The sequence below is a fragment of the Acomys minous genome (genome assembly GCF_964271855.1).
Source record: "Acomys minous genome assembly, chromosome: 17".
NCBI lineage: Eukaryota > Metazoa > Chordata > Mammalia > Rodentia > Muridae > Acomys > Acomys minous.
Window position 1 is genome coordinate 31,785,920 of NC_140500.1, and position 16,751 is coordinate 31,802,670.

The window sequence follows — 16,751 nt, forward strand, 5'->3', positions numbered from 1 at the left end:
TCCACCTCTGTCAATGCTCGAGCTGCAGGTATATTCTGCCATGGTGGTATTCTGTGTGTGCTGGGGATCAGGGCTCAGGTCCTCATGCTTATGCAGCAAGTACTTTACAGACTGAGCCACCTATCTAGTCCCAGTATTGTCATTCTCGTGTATCCTCGCCTGGCCTCAAACTCTCTATGTAGCCCAAAGATGTCCTTAAACTCCAGATCCTCCGATCGCCACTTCCCAAGTGCTGAGGTTACTGCACGATCCACCATGTCCAGTGTCTTCAGTGCTGCAGATTGAATCCAGGGTGTCATGCCAGGATGCCAGGCGAGCACTCTAGCAGTGACGCGTCATCCCAGCCCCAACATTCCAGGCCTCTGAGACTCAGTGTGGACCACCCTTCAGTGGCAGGACCATGGCCTTCCCTGTGGCCATTCCTAAATGGCCATATCTGCAGTGTCCAATCTACCGATTGCCCTAGAGGTATCTTGTTTTTGGACTCATCAAAATTTAAAGACAGTGGGAGAGAAGCAAGATGAGAAAGTAAGAAGCCACCATCTTAACAACCCGAGCTTGATCCCCAGGATCCACGTGGTTGAAGAGAGCCAACTCCAGTGAGTCATTCTCTGGCCTCAATATGCATGCCATGCATGCAAATAGACAAATATACTTTTATAATGTAGTCCAGTTTGTAGAATGCTTGACTGGCATGTACTGGAGCCCTTAATTTGTTCTCCAGGGAAGTGAAGCTCAAGGCCATTCTCAACTACACCAAAAGTTCTGGACCAGCCTTGGATACACGAAACCCTACCTAAAAATAAATAAAAATAAATAAATAAAAATTTTAAAAAGGAAGAAAAACTCTAATGTCTAACAGAGTATTTATTTATTTATTTATTTATTTTCAAGACAGGGTTTCTCTGTGTAGCCTTGGCTGCCCTGGGAGTTTTTATAAAAACAATTTTGTTTATGTATATGAGCATTTCGCCTGCATGTACATAGGGACTGTGTGTGCTCCTGGTGCCTGCAGAGGTCAGAAGCGCATGTCAGATCCCCTGGAACTGGAATTACGGATTCTTGTTGAACTACCATGTAGATGCTATATCAGAACCTGAGCTGTCTGCAAAAGCAAATGCTCTTATCCACAGACCCAACTCTCCAGAGGGTGGCTCTGGCCTATGGTCTCAGGTCCTTGAGAAGCTAAGGCAACAAGATCACATATTGAATGCTTGCCTGGTCCAGAATAAGTTCAAGACCAGCTTAGGCAACTTAATGAGACCCTATCTCAAAGTGTGTGTGAGCATGTGTGCGTGCGTGTGCGTGTGTGTGTGTGTGTGTGTATGCACGCACGCGCATGTATATGTGTGTGTGTGTGTAACAATTATATAAAAAGATCTCACTGTTGGCACACACCTTCAATCCCAGCACTTGAGAGACAGATGCAGGCAGGCAGGCAAATCTCTGTGAATTTAAGGCCAGCCTGGTCTACAGAGTGAGTTCCAGGACAGCCAGGGCTACAAAAATAAATCCTATCTGGGGGCGGGGGGAACAGAGATGCATTAGAGGAGTTGGAAAGAGGAAAAGGGGGAGGATGCTATAATCATAATTTCAAAATATAAATCATTATAAAACATTTTTTCAAGACAGGGTCTCTCTATGTATCCCTGGCTGTTCTGGAACTCACTTTGGAACACAGACCAAGCTGGTGTCAAACTCACAGAGATCCATCTGCCTCTGCCTCTGCCTCTACGTGCCCAGCTATAAAATAACATTTTTAAAAGGAAGAGGGGGGGCTGGGATAACTCAGTGGCAAAACACTTGCGTAGTGTTTGCAAGGCCCTGGGCTCAATCCTAGAGCTTAACAAGAGAATGAGAGACTCACTTGCTCTTCCCCAGTGCCTAGCAGGGAGTGTTGGGAAGCAGGTGCTTCAAGCAGATGTAATACCCTTCATCTAAGTAGCTTAGCTGCCTCCAGTTCACAACGCAACACCAATATTTGATCCCTTTAAACACCTTGTGAGGCAGATACGTGAGAATGATTTGTTTAGTTTCATAAGGAGAGAAATAAGGAAGCAGAAGGGAAAATGAATTGGTCAAGGTCAAAGTCTGCAGCCCAGGGAGCTGCACTTGTGCTGGGCCCTCCCAACAGGCTGTCAGCCCGCAATCTCTTGGTCTCATCTCCCTCTCTGAACCAATGGGGTCTGTTGCTGACAGTGGTCGTGTGCAGAGCCAACCTCTGCACGTGAGTCGGTGAGAGATAGAGCAGAAAAAACAGGGGGTCTAGCCAGGCTAAGCATGGCGCCAAGACACCAAGAATCAAGAGGCCTCATTAGCAAACAAAATGTCAAGGCTGGAAAAAAAGTGACAGAAAAAAGGCAGGAAACCAAGTACAAAACTAACATATAGTACTTGTTTCCATGACAGCTAGTTTTAAATTGTTGGCAAGTTTCATAATGAGTTTTCAAGGTATTCAAAGACTGTATGTAAAACACCATTCTAATGACCAAATATAGCTTTTAGCTCTTTGATTAATAATTTGCATGCCGGTTTTGTTTTGTTTTGTTTTGGTTTTTGGTTTTTTGAGACAAGGTTTCTCTGTGTATTATAGCCTTGGCTGTCCTGGACTAACTTTGTAAACCAGGCTGGCCTCGAACTCACAGTGATCTGCTTGTCTCTGCCTCCCGAGTGCTGGGATTAAAGGCGTTGCATGCCGGTTTTAACAAATGTTTACCTCTCGGTTGTTTGAAAATTAGCAGCGTGTGCCTCGGCTGAGCTCACAGCCTCCAATGTGCTTCAGTGCAGTCTGCGCTCTGTGAAACAGACTCTGGTCTGCAAAAGGACACGTTAACTCACTCAACAGACTCAAAGTGAACACTACTGAGCAAGGGAAAGGAAGACATGCAAACTAGTCACTCCATCAATAAAGCAATATAAGCCAGGCGTGATGGTACATGCCTGTAATCCCAGCACTTAGGATGTGGAGACAGGGGATCAGGAGTTCAAAGTCATCCTCAGCTCCACAGTTTAAGGTCATTCTGGGCTATGTTAGACGTTGTCTCATTAAAAAATAATAAAGGAGTAAAGTGAAAACAACCAAATTAAATTGTTGTTTGTATTGGGGAATGGTTAGACTCCAGAACTGTCATATAAGTGGTACCCTAAAGATTAACAAAGGAATTTATGAGTAGAAAAGGTTTGCTTTTATTTCCTAATGCTTGGGAATCAAACCTAGGACCTTAGTGCATGCTAGACAGGACTCTACTGTTGTATTATTACCACACTCTACCACCAAGAACCCCACCTCACTCCAACCCCCCCCACCTCCCCCCTGAGAAAATTTTAAGTAAAACAAACTGAGAAGACAGGGCACTTATCGGGGGTCCATAGAAGGGTCACTGATTGGTCAGTGTGTACACGGAGCACTGAGGGGTAAGGAGGAAGACCCTGTGATCTGAACCTTCTGGAAACCTTGGAAAGACATGAAAGCCTGAGGGGGGTAGGTAATGATCTCCAGCTGTGCTCATGCCAACCCGGGGCCTAGGAACAGTGATAGCCCTGAGGCAGAATATTAAGGTACATTCAAAATAGTCAGCAGGAGCCGACCATGGTGGCACATGACTTTTAGTCCCAGAGGCAGGACGATCAGAGTCCCAGGGCAGCCGGGGTGACACAGAGAAACCGTGTCTGGAAAAACAAAACAAACAAGATCAGCGGGACATCTGGAGGAAGAGGTTCTGCAGACCATACAGCAACACATTTCCAGAAGAATTACAGCTGGAGAGGCCAGATCTCTGCAGTTACATATGAGAGCATCACCTGGGCACAATAGTGTCCAGTGCACAGGGACACACACTTTTCCTGCCCTGACTACTGTTATCCTTCGAGGTGTGACTGCTAACTTTATCACAGTTGTGGATCTCTCACATGATTAGGTGTTATGCTCACTGCACATTCCCCCAAGACTGGATGCTCCTTGGTTTTCCCAAAGGCCCGGGTACTGGCTGCCCACCCATGTCGTTTCTGGATGTGGAGGAAGCTTTACGTGGGGCTGTGTGGCGGCTGTGTGGCTGGTGGTATGGCCCTAGTGTCGATACTGTGATCTCATCTCGTCCCTTTTCTGGCTTCCCTGGGGTTAGCAGCTTCTTTTACACATGCCCCTAACAAGGAGGCCAAGGACCACGGACAGAAGGCTACAAGAAAAAGGACTGAACTCCCTTTCTTCTTGCTTTGCCTTGGGTTCTCTGTCAGTTAGTGGGAAACTAATATAGTCTTACAAGCAGATCTTCACCCTTGGTTTTTCAAGACAGGTTTTCTCTGTGTAGTGCGCTGGCTGCCCTGGGATCATCCTGTAGACTAGGCTAGTCCTGAACTCACAGAGAGCCGCTTGCCTCTGCAACTTGAGTGTTGGGATTAAAGGTGTGTGCCACCACTCAGCATAAGCAGATTCTTTTTTTAAATTAATTTATTTATTATTATGTATACAGTATTCTGCCTGCGTGTACACCTGTAGGCCGGAAGAGGGTATCAGATCACATCCGATCACAACAGATGGTTGTGAGTCATCACGTGATTGCTAGGAATTGAACTCAGGACCTTTGGAAGAGCAGGCAGCGCTCTTAACCACTGAGCCATCTCTCCAGCCCCCACAAGCAGATTCTTAAAAATTATTTTGGATATAATTTATAGTTTTAGACACAGAAATGACCAAATAACCCAAGACAAATGAACCGCTTTATGGATGGAGATTAAATGTCTGTCCCATTTTGTGTGTGTGTGTGTGTGTGTGTGTGTGTGTGTATATATACACACACACACACACACACATATATGTATATGTATATATATATATGGGGGGGCAGAGAGGCAGTGCTGGTGCATGCCTTTAATCCCAGCACTGAGGAAGCAGAGGCAGGTGGATGGATCTCTGAGTTCAAAGCCAGCCTGGTCTACAGAGTGTTTCCAGGACAGCCAAGGCTACAATGAGAGACTATGACTTAAAACAAAATCTTACCTTCTGTGTGTGAGCGGCCTACCCAGGTCCTGCAGAGGCAAGAGGGCATCAAATGCTGGGGCAGTCGTCACAAATGGCTGTGAGCTACCACGTGTGTGCTGAGAGCTGAGCCTGGCTCCTCTCTAAGCCCTGATCTTCTCCTCTAGCACTCACTCCCCACCCCAGGATAGTTCTTGCTAAACAACTAGAGAGCTGCAGCTGACTTAGACTCCTCACACTGTCTCTCCTCTCCACTGGCAGTCCTATTCCCTCAGGAAACATCTATTCTTTTGTTTTTTTGTTTTTCGAGGCAGGGTTTCTCTGTGTAGCCTTGGCTGTCCTGGACTCGCATTATAGACCAGGCTGGCCTCGAACTCACAGAGATCCACTTGCCACCACCGCCCAGCTGAAACATCTATTCTTTTCATGCATAGATGTTCATGATCGATAAAATTCGATCAAATCTCAAACACAAGACACAAGACAGTCTTTGTTGTTGTTTAATTAAAATGGTTTGAAGTAACCAGAACAGCCTGTAGGGGGAGCCACTTCCCAAATGTGCCTGCTCCAGGACGGACAGATCGAAGTGGAATTTCATGTGCTGATTGGTTCCAGATCTCTTTTAGTATTGGTGGTGAAGAGGTGATGAATGGAAACAGGGAGTATGAACAAGAGAAGGCAAGGATAAAGCTCAGCCTGGAAACACCAAAGCCTGGCGGGGCCTCAATTTCAACCAGTTAGAGTGTTCCACAGCCACTGGTCACCCAGCTGTAGCTAGTCCAGAATAAATTAAATCCTAGTTTGTCACCTCCGCAGATGGTAACAGAGAACTCAACACCACAGATGCCCCAGTCTATGGACTCAGGTTTTACCCTCTCAGAGAGCCTACTGGGCAGGCTTCATTTCCGTTTCTTCTCCTGTGTGCTGGTGAACCAGGAGTCCAAGAGTTTCTTGCTGTAGTAGAGCTGCCAAGCATGAACTTGGACTGCCAGAACCAATACCAGGTACATGACGGAGACGGCAGAAAAGCCAAACAGGAAGCGGTAGGCCTTGCCATGGCGGTACAGCTGCTGCGCTGCAGGGAACATCTCCATGCTGCCATAAATGAGCGGAGCGATGGAGAAGAGCCCCATGCTGATCATGGAGAGCACCAGGTAGCTAATGTTGTTCCGAGGGAAGGACAGAAGGCCCAAGAGGGAAGGCACAATGCTCAGCAAATACGGGTATTCCCACTGATAGGGCATGGCCACCTGGTCATGGGACAAGAGCCTTAGGTGGCCCACGCTCATCTTGGCAACCAACAGCAGCCATATGACCAGATGCACGTAGATCAGCTTCTTGATTTCATACTTGAGCGTCACGCTGTAAGGCAGAGAGCAAAGGGAGAACCGATTTGCATTCAGATTGCTCTGACCACCAGCTAACATTCCAGACATGTGCACTGGACACACGGACACAGATGAGAATGACATAGCCTCTGACAGATGCTTGGGTACAAGGGATGGAGGAGAAAAAAGGTCGTTAGAAAGCAGCGCGTAGGGGGCTGGAGAGATGGCTCAGAGGTTAAGAGCACTGGTTGCTCTTCCAGAGGTCCTGAGTTCAATTCCCAGCAAGCACATGATGGCTCACAACCATCTATAATGGGATTGGATGCCCTATACTGGCCTGCAGGTGTTACATGCAGACACAACATTGAATACATAATAAATAAATAAACCTTAAAAAAAAAAAAAAAAAGAAAATGAAGTGTAAAGCTTAAGTCAATATATATACATCTATACATCCAAGACATCCTAGGGAGGAGTACGAGATGGAACACGAGAAGGCTCTCTAGAAGAGAGAGCTATTTCAGCTGAGGTTCTGAGATGCGTGGAAGTGGGCATTCTATGCAGAGGCAAAAACATGCAAGCACAAAGGCATAAGAACTTATGTATTTGTGTCTCAAGAAATCAAGTGGCAAAGAGACACAGGAGAGGCAGTACCAGACAGCTGCAAAGACTATGATGAGTAGACTTCAAGACTGAAGAACAGTAGCGGCACCTGGGAGGCTGAGGCAGGAGGATTCCAAATTGGAGGTTGGCCTGGACCACATACCAAGACACCATCTCACCAAGCCATGACAAGAATTCTGAGCATCACAGAAACAAAGGCCAGGAGGGGAAGGCACAGCACCAAGGCTCCCCATGTTTCCCCAGCTAGTTTTCATGTGAAGGAAGCATGTCTCTCTTAGTCTGAGTCCTCGCGGGTCTCTAGCGTATCCTTTTCATAGCAAGGTACCTGCTCTAGGTATGCGTGAAAAGGACAGCTTGGGTTATGAGGTCCCCAGTAGGAAGGGCACTGAAGTTGAGAAATTAGGGTCCGAACAGTTTGTCCTCCTTCGGTACAGAAAGAGGCAAAGAACCAGCTGGAAGAATTCAATGGATTTAAGGAAACAATAAATTCATCTTAGGGGATGTGGGAGGTAAGAAGAAAAGAAAAACAAAATCACTCTGGCATTCAAGCTCCTTGAAGGCGGGACCCTGTTTGGCCTTTCCTTTTTTCTTTTTAACATTTTATCTTATGTATTTGTGTGTGCCGCACATGCACGCCTGTGCCATTGGAGGGCACCGGGCGTTAATGGTGAGCCTCCTGATGTGGGTGCTGACAACTGAGTTTAGGTCATCTGCCAGAATAGCAAGTACTCTTACAGCTGAGCCACTGTGGGGGGGGAGGGTCTGGGGGGGGGGCGGGGGGGCATCTGCAGGAGTCAAGAAGGTAGTTTGGTTCAACACAACTCAGTACCTGGTGCTGGCTCAAACTTCAAGAGCCTGACCCCAAGTAGTTTATTTGAGGCACATTTAAGCGCAGCACGGTTTGGTGAAGCTTTTCTCAATCTGGTGTGCACAATCAAGCTTAGCACATGACTGCACTGAAACTCTCTGTAAAGTACATGTGGCATCCTCCACAAAGGTAGGGTCTACAGGCGATGGTGGCACACGCCTTTAATCCCAGCACGTGAGAAGCAGAGGCAGGCGGATCTGGGTATTAGGTCAGCCTGGCCTGCAGAGTGAATTCCAGGAAAGCCAGGAGCTACACGGAACACCCCCCCCCATCTAGAGGAAGCAATAAAGGAAGGAAGAAGGGTCTACAGAATGACAAACTGAGGATAAGGATCTAGGAGAGGGTATGGGATGGTCTCAGCCACACATGGCAACGGTTACCAGGAAACAGGTTACGTCCATCTCTCCCTCTGAAGAGACAACGTTGTGTGCTTGACGTTCCTGTTCCCCCTAGTGCTTAAGATTTAAAAAAACAGCCGGGCGTGGTAGCACACGCCTTTAATCCCAGCACTCGGGAGGCAGAGGCAGGCGGATTGCTGTGAGTTCGAGGCCAGCCTGGTCTACACAGAGAAACCCTATCTCGAAAAACCAAAAAAAAAAAAAAAAAAAGATTTAAAAAACAAGAACAAATACCAGGTCTGTGCTGTTATATCCCCAGTGCCTAACACAACACAGGATGGATAGATGGCCGGTAAGGATTGATCAAACAAATAAAGAAATGTAGAAAGATCTCGGGCTGGAGAGACGGCTCAGTGGTTAAGAGCACTGTCTGCTCTTCCAGAGGTCCTGAGTTCAATTCCAGCAACCACATGGTGGCTCACAACCATCTGTAATGAGATCTGGTGTCCTCTTCTGGTGTGCAGGCACACATGCAGGCAGAATACTGTATGTAATAAATAAAAATAAATCTTAAAAAAAACAAAGTCTTTAAAAAAAGGAACGAAAGATCTCCTTATATAGACATATTCCTAAAACTCAGGACACGAATACCTTTTACCAACCACACTCACTCAATCAGCCCCAAAATTTAGCAGCTGCCATGTGATAGTTCTTATCGTACGTCTTTACGTAAATGATTTGCTAATTCCTCACCAAAACCTAAAAGCATGAGTTTTTTTTCTTCCTCTGAGGATGAGAGAACTGACACTCCAATTAGAAACATCCCGCTTGGGGGCTGGAGAGGTGGCTCAGTGGTTAAGAGCACTTGCTGCTCCTGGATGCGCGCTCTCTCTCTCTCTCTCTCTCTCTCTCTCTCTCTCTCTCACACACACACACACACACACACACACACACACACACACACACGCACGCACACACGCGCGCGCGCGCAGCCTCTACTGGATTCTGTGTGCACTTGCTCGCGTACCTGAGCGCGCGCGCACACACACACACACACACACACTTAAAAAAATCTTTAAAATGTTTAGTAGTTTTCAGGCCAAGTGCATTGGGGGCCAACCTGAACTCTATACCATGGGACCTCGATTTGAAAAAGAAAAATGACTTTCCCAAGGCCACCCAAAGGAGCCAGCATCGATCCATGTGCCTGTGCAGGCTAGATCCCCTCAAAGCACAAGGCGAGTCGCCGGAGGAGGGGGCCTGGCGGGCGCACGACAGCTGGCCGGGGGTCGACACCGTGAGGACCGCTGGCATCGCTTCCCAGGGCCCGTAGGCTCCTCCTGAGGACGGCCTCCTGGCTCATCTCGTACCTCATCTGGTAGTGCATGGCGACGCGCTCCCGGTGCTGAAAGTCGCTACCGTCGGTGCCAGCCGCTCGCGGGCCTGCCCGAGACGCCATCGTGCAGAACCGAACCCCAAGCCGCTAACGCCGACCCTCTGGCTCACCCACCCAGCCTAGCCCTCACCGAAACCCTTCCCTGCAGACTCTAAAGGGGTTCAACCACCCTGCGTGCAGCTCTAGGAGAACTTCCGGCCTCTCTATCCCAGAAAGACCGACTCGGTGGTTTCTCTGCGCATGCGTTCTTGGACTTTCTGGTCCGCCTTGCTTCTCTCAGCAGACTATTGCAGAATTATCTCTCTCCCTAGAATTAGCAATTTTTGTTTGTCTGTTTGTTTTTTCGAGGCAGGATTTCTCTGTGTAGTCTTGGCTGTCCTGGTCACGCTTTGCAGGCCAAACTAGCCTCAAACTCACAGCGATTCTAGAATTAGCACTTTTATTTTATTTGACTATAAAACATTTTAAAGCGTACTTCTTAGTGTATGGATGCTTTTCATGTCTGTCTGTCTCTTCGTTTGTCTGTGTGTGTGCATGTATGTATGTATGTATGTATGTATGTATGTATGTATGTATGTATGTATGTTTGTACCGAATGTGTTTCTTGTGCCCGAAGAGGCTAAAAGAGGAAATAGGATGTTACTGGGCTCTTAACTGCTAAGCCATCAGAGCCATCTCTCCAAACCCTAAGTTTTTATTCTTGTAACATGGTCTCCAGTGCCTCAGACTGGGCTCGTAGTCTTTTTTTTTTTTTGAAGATTTATTTATTTATGTATTTTATGTACACGAGTGCTTCATGCATACCCGAAGAGGGCATCAGATGCCATTACAGATGGTTATGAGCCACACCATGTGGTTGCTGGAAATTGAACTCAGGACCTTTGGAAGAACAGCCAGTGTTCTTAACCTCTGAGCCAACTCTCCAGCGCACAGAATTTTTTTTTTTTTTTTTTTTTGTTTTTTGTTTTTGTTTTTCGAGACAGGGTCTCTTTGTAGCCTTGGCTGTCCTGGACTTACTTTGTAGACCAGGCTAGCCTCGAACTCACAGCGATCCGCCCGCCTCTGCCTCCCGAGTGCTGCCACAGAATTTTTTTTTGAGACAGGGTCTCTTTGTAGCCTTGGCTGTCCTGGACTTACTTTGTAGACCAGGCTGGCCTCAAACTCACAGCGATCCGCCTGCCTCTGCCTCCTGAGTGCTGGGATTAAAGGCGTGTGCCACCACACCCGGCTTTAATTAAAAAATTTAAAGGTGGCCAGGTGGTGGTGGCTCACTCCTTTAATCCCAGCACTGGGGAGGCAGATGGGCTGCTGTGAGTTCGAGGCCAGCCTGGTCTACAGAGTGAGTCCAGGACAGTCAAGGCTACACAGAGAAACCGTGTGTCGAAACCCCCCCCCCCCCCCCGCAAAAAAATTTTTTTAAGGCACACAAATGGCTGTGCTGGCATGGTAGGGCATGCCTGCATTCACAGCACCTGGGAAGCCGAAGCATGGGTTTGAGGTCAGCCTAGGCAACACAGTGAGTTGGCACCATGCTACGCAGCACGGATGGAGGATGCAACCCGGGGGGCCTGCCAACCAAGTGGCCAGCCTGCAGCAGGAGCCACCCCAATGTAGTCAGCTGGGAGAGAAAGAGAAGCGGGGCGCTTGAGTATTATGAAGAGAGAAGGAAGTGGAGCCGTGAGGGTGGAGAGGTGTAGGCTGTTGCGACTGGCCAGCCCTGTCACCTGGGACCATGGGGCGGGTCCGGCCTGAGCTGCCACTGAGGGCCATGTCTGTGAAGCGCCAGGGCTGGTGTACATATCCATGGCTCATATTACCACTAGAGAAAACGGGGCTGTCCCAGAGCTGTGCATAACTGGCCCCACCCCTCACTGGATGAGCTCTGGAGAGCTGGCTCTGCACCACCTCTCCTAGACAGCCCCATGCAACTGGTCCTGGTAGCAGGGGTGTGGGCGAGGCAGCCCTGAAGTCAGGAGAGCCTGCCCACAGGCTCATGAGCTGCAGGCGCTGCACCTTGCCTGGGCAGCTGAGTTGTGCTGGCCGTGGTCGAGGGGAAGCGAGTGAGCCAGCCCCCAGGGCAGAGTGAGGGAGAGATGGCCCCCGCCACCCATCTGCTGTGAGGTGGCATGAGTGTGGGGGTGACTCCCAAACCCCCAGACCCTCACCACCCCCAGCAGGCAGTTGGCAGAACTGGCCCTGGGGTCATGAGATCGGATGAGCTATCCCTGCCCCTCACTGGCTGCAGCCCTCAGGCTGACAAACCCTGCACCTTACCTGGGCAGCACAGAAAGTAGAGCTGGGGGTGGTGAAGAGGGTGAGCTGGCAGGGGACAAGAGCATTGAAAAGCCGACCCCACTACTCCTCTGCCTTGAGGTGGCCTTGCCAGGGCGGGAGGCGGGGAGGGGGGCGGCGGTTCCCTCATCCCCCTCACTTTGCCACCTGAGGCAGTGGGAAGAGCTGGTGAGATGGCTTTGTCCTTTTCCAGCTGAAGAACTCAGAAGAGCTGACCCTGCACCTCACCTGAGAAATACAGTGGGGCTGTGGCCCTCATGGGGAGAGCCAGCCCCAGAGTGTGAGAACTAAAGAGCCTTTCCAGCCCCTCATATAGGTTGCAGGACTTGGGAGAGTGGGCCTCGAACCTTGGCTGGGCAGCACAGTGGAGCTGGCTCTGGAGGTGTGGGTGCAGGTGAGCAGGCCCTGAGGATATGAGAGCAGGAGAGCTGACTCCGCCTCCTGCCAATGGTGGCACTGGGTGGCCTAGGCAGCGCAGTGCTGGATAGCTCACCCGGGAGAGCCTGTGGGCTAATCAGCTTGCCTACCACCCAGACCCAGATCCAGGGCTCTGAATTGGCCCAGCCCAAAGTCTGAGTATGTGAACAGTTGGGACAGACCTTGAACGGGCTGGTTCTGCTGTTCCTAAGCTGCAGGATCTCCATGACACAGGGAAACAACGGGATGACCAGGAGGGCTCCCAATGTGGACCCATTATTGATGGTGTCACAGAAGCCAGAGACCTTGAACCAGACCAATGACTCATTGCAAAGAGCGTCTGCAAATGAAGATGTGCAGACAGAGGGATACACTGTGGGACACACTACAGCTTCCACGACGTGATGTTTTCTATGCTTTGTTTTTGTTGTTGTTGTTGTTGTTGTTGTGTGTGTGTGTGTGTGTGTGTGTGTGTGTGTTCTATTTTGGGGGAAGGTTGCAAGGGTGAAGGGGAGATGAGGTGGACTGGGGTGCATGATGTGAAATTCGCAGAATCAATAAAAGGTTTTTTTTTTAATGACTTGTTTATTTTATAAGTGTTTTGCATGCACATATGTATGCACACCATGTGGGTGCTTGGTGGCCAAAGAGGCCAGAAGACAGAACCAGATCCACTGGAACTGACATTACAGACGGCTGTCAACCGCCGTGTGGGTGCTAGTCTTCTGCAAAGCAACAGGGCTCTAACTGTGAACATCTCTCCAGCCCCTGTCAAGCCTCTTTTTTTTTTCTTTTCTTTCTTCCTTCCTCCTTTCCTTTTCTTTTCTTTTTCTTTTCTTTTCTTTTTTTAATAGAGATACAGGGTCTCGCCGGGCGGTGGTGGTGCACGCCTTTAATCCCAGCACTCGGGAGGTAGAGGCAGGTGGATCACTGTGAGTTTGAAGCCAGCCTGGTCTACAAAGGGAGTCCAGGACAGCCAAAGCTACACAGAGAGACCCTGTCTGGAAAAACAAAAAATAAAAAAATAAATAAAATAAATAAATAAAAGAGATACAGGGTCTCTCTACATATTCCTGGCAGTCCTAGAACTCACCATGTCAACCAGGCTAACCCTGAACTCTGCCTTCCAAGCGCTGGGATTAAGGGCCCCATTCAAGCTTCTATTCCATTTTTGCCCCTTCAGTTTTGAGCCATAGCCACAGTGTTTCTCTATTCCAAGGTATCTTGAGAGATGTTCACACAATGCATGGCTTGAGAGCCCTACTCAGGTGTTGCTTCCTGCCCCCAAATGTGAATTACACAAGCGACTCCTCTGTGTCCCTGTGTCTCAGCATGCCTGACAGGGTGTAAACATTCAAGGTGCGTTCATTGAGAGGTTAATGTCAATGAGACCCTAAGGATCTTCACCCAAAGCACCGTGAAGAATCCCCTCAGGCCAGTGGTCCATTGCAGTAGGTCTGGTTTTCTGTGTCGCGTGTCTTGTCCCTCATCCGTACCTATGCCCCGCCCCTTGCCCCGCCCCCCTCGCCTCCCGTGATAAGCTTAGTGTGTCGGCCTCCTTGAGTCATCCTCTGGCCTATGTATCAAGAGACACCAAGTACACATGGAATGTTTAATAAATGTTTGGGGCGTGAATGTGTACGGGAGGGGCCTGACCCTTTCCCTAGAACTTTCTCTCAGAACTGCTTTGCTTGGACTTTTCCTGGCTCTGCTGTTGGCCTGAGGGTTGCACTATTTGTGTTCCAATCTCAAAAATGTTGCACCACATCTCTCTCTCTCTCTCTCTCTCTCTCTCTCTCTCTCTCTCTCTCTCTCTCTCTCTCTCTCTCACACACACACATTTTGCTGCTTTGAACAATCTAGGCTGTCCATCCAGGCACATCAGTGAATTGCCTTCATGACTTTCTCTCTCTCTCTCTCTCTCTCTCTCTCTCTCTCATCGCATATAACCCAGGTTAGCCCTGAACTCACTCACTGTGTAGATGAGTTGACCTTGAACTCCTGATCCTCCTGCCTCCCCCCCCCACCCCCCCACCCCAAGTGAGGGGATAACAACGCTATGTGGCTTTCTTTATGCTCTGATAGCACTATCTTCTCCTCTTCCCCTCAGGTAGAAGATTAGCTTCTCACCTGCTGGAATTTAGCTCTTACGCCTCTCTGGCTCATTTGTTATCACACCACATCAACTCCATTGGCTCTGTTGTTTGTGGCCTTTTTTTGTTTTGTTTTGTTTTTAGCTCTTATACTAATTTATTTAGTTTGTGTGGTATACACACTCAGGGCTTGGGTGAAGGTCAGAAGATGATGCAGGGAAATCAGTTCTTCCTATTGTGAACATCCCGATGACTGAACTCAGGTCATCCCACTTGTAAGTACTCACTGAGCCAGGCTGATGGCCCTGCATTTTTGAAAGTCAAGGTCTCACTCTATAGTCCATGCCAGCCTGCAACTCAGGAGGCAGCCGAGAAAGGACCTTAAACTCTAAGCAACTGTCTTGCCTCTGCCTCCCAAGTGCTGGGATGCCAGGCCTGAGCTACCACACCCAACTACATTGGTTTGTTTTCTCTTCTTCCCAGAATATGATTGTTAGAATGAAACAACAAACAAAAACCTCTGCTGAGGCAGGATCTCTCTCTGTGTGCCTCAGGGGATGAGAGTGAAAGGTGCACATCGCCACTCCCGGCTCCAGTTGCTTATTTGATTATTTGCTCAAGTTCTCTGTCTAGTACGGGTGTGGGCTAAAGCTGTCTTGCTTTCTGAATTATTACCAGCCCCTACGGTAACACACTGGAAGTGCTCAATGAATGAACGCTGCCTCTTCCAGAGATTGGCTTAGCTCTAAACAATGCCATACCGTGAGGGTGGGTGAGTCCTCCCTTGGACAGAGAAAAACTGCACATTTGTCTTTATGTTGCATCAACACACCCTTTGCCATCTTAAGGTTTGAACCAGCTTCCCAATCATCTGTGCATGTGGATGTGTTAGCCGTTTCTGATGCATTTATCTTAGGCAGGTGTGGTGGCACACACCTTAAGTCCCAGCATACAGGAAGCAGAGGCAGGCAGATCTTTGTGAGTTCGAGGCCAGCCTGGTCTACAAAGTGAGTTCCAAGACAGTCAAGACTACAAAGTGAAACCCTGTCTCAAAACACCCCTCTTCCCAAAGACTGGTAATAAAAGGTCGATTTGCACTAACTGTATCTGGAGCTCTGTCCTTCCCTTTGAGAACAAAGATGCCAGGGGTAAGTAAGACATTTTCAAAGTTTATTGGGAGGAAGCCCAGGAGGAACAGGCACATGCTGCCAAGCTTGGTAACCTGGGTTCAATCCCTAGAATCCACACAGTGGAAGGAGAGAGCCAACTCCTGAAAACTGTCCTCTGACCTCCACACATGCTCCATGGCACACATGCCCACATACATGCCCACATAAACACATACACACACACACACACACACACACACACACACACACACACACACGGGGAGAGAGGGGGAGGGAGGAAGGGAGGGAGGGAGGGAGAGAGAGAGAGAGAGAGAGAGAGAGAGAGAGAGAGAGAGAGAGAGAGAGAGAGCAAGCAGTGATTACCAGCATTTGCTGATCCTGCAGAGGACTCAAGTTCAGTTCCTAGTGCGCACACACACATACACACACACACAGCATCTTGAAACTCCAGGGGATCTGCCGCCCTCTCCTAGCCTCCACAGGGACTGCATGCATGTGGTGCACATACATATATGCAGGCAAATACTCATACACATAAAATAAAATAAATCTTTTAAAAAACTAACTAAATACACAAAGGACTTGTAGGGACATTACAGATTACCAGCAGTAAACTTTTGCTTCGTTCTGTCCTAGCCCACCATAGCAGTGCCTGAAAGTCCCTAGGGCTGCCCTAAATCCGAAGGAAAACAATCTTTGTTCTAATTTGGCCTCTATCGGCTGCTCTCCCTTTGATCCAGTTCTCCTCTTCAGCTTGTCTCAAGAGGCAGAAAACAGCCAGCCTTGGAGGCAGTGCTCTCTCTAGGACTTGCAGGGCCCACACTCCAGACTGGAGGTAGTGGTTAATCAGATTTGCTCATCCCCCACCCCTTTTGTGTGTTGTTTTGTTTTGTTGGGTTTTTTGTTTGGTTGGTTGGTTTTGGTTTTTTGAGACAAGGTTTCTCTGTCTAGCCCTGGCTGTCCTAGGCTCACTTTGTTTAACAGGCTGGCCTCAAACTCACAGAGCTCTTAGCTTGCCAGTGCCTCCCAGAGAGCTGGGATTACAAGTGTGCGCCACCACGCCTAGCTTTTCCTTTTCGTATTTTGAGACTCTATGGGCTTGTCTTGAATTGGAGATGATCTTCCTGCCTCTGTCTCTTGAGTCCTGTATGTCACTAAACCCAAGCTTTGTGATTCCCCACGCCCTTCTCCTGCCAGGTTGTTACTCTGTAGCCCAGGCTTGTCTACAAACTCCCTGTAGCCCAGGCTTGTCTACAAACTCCCTGTAGCCCAGGCTTGTCTACAAACTCT

General features: G+C 48.7%; 1 protein-coding gene across 1 annotated transcript; it reads right to left on the reverse strand.

The window, feature by feature from the left end:
* Positions 1–5,461: 5,461 nt before the first annotated feature.
* On the reverse strand, positions 5,462–9,745 carry JAGN1 (jagunal homolog 1). Its single transcript, XM_084766730.1, has 2 exons — positions 9,504–9,745; positions 5,462–6,337 (listed from the first exon to the last, which is right to left on the reverse strand). The coding sequence occupies exons 1-2, from the start codon at positions 9,590–9,592 to the stop codon at positions 5,875–5,877; spliced, it is 552 nt and encodes a 183-aa protein (XP_084622856.1). The 5' UTR covers positions 9,593–9,745; the 3' UTR covers positions 5,462–5,874.
* Between the last annotated feature and the right edge of the window lie 7,006 nt (positions 9,746–16,751).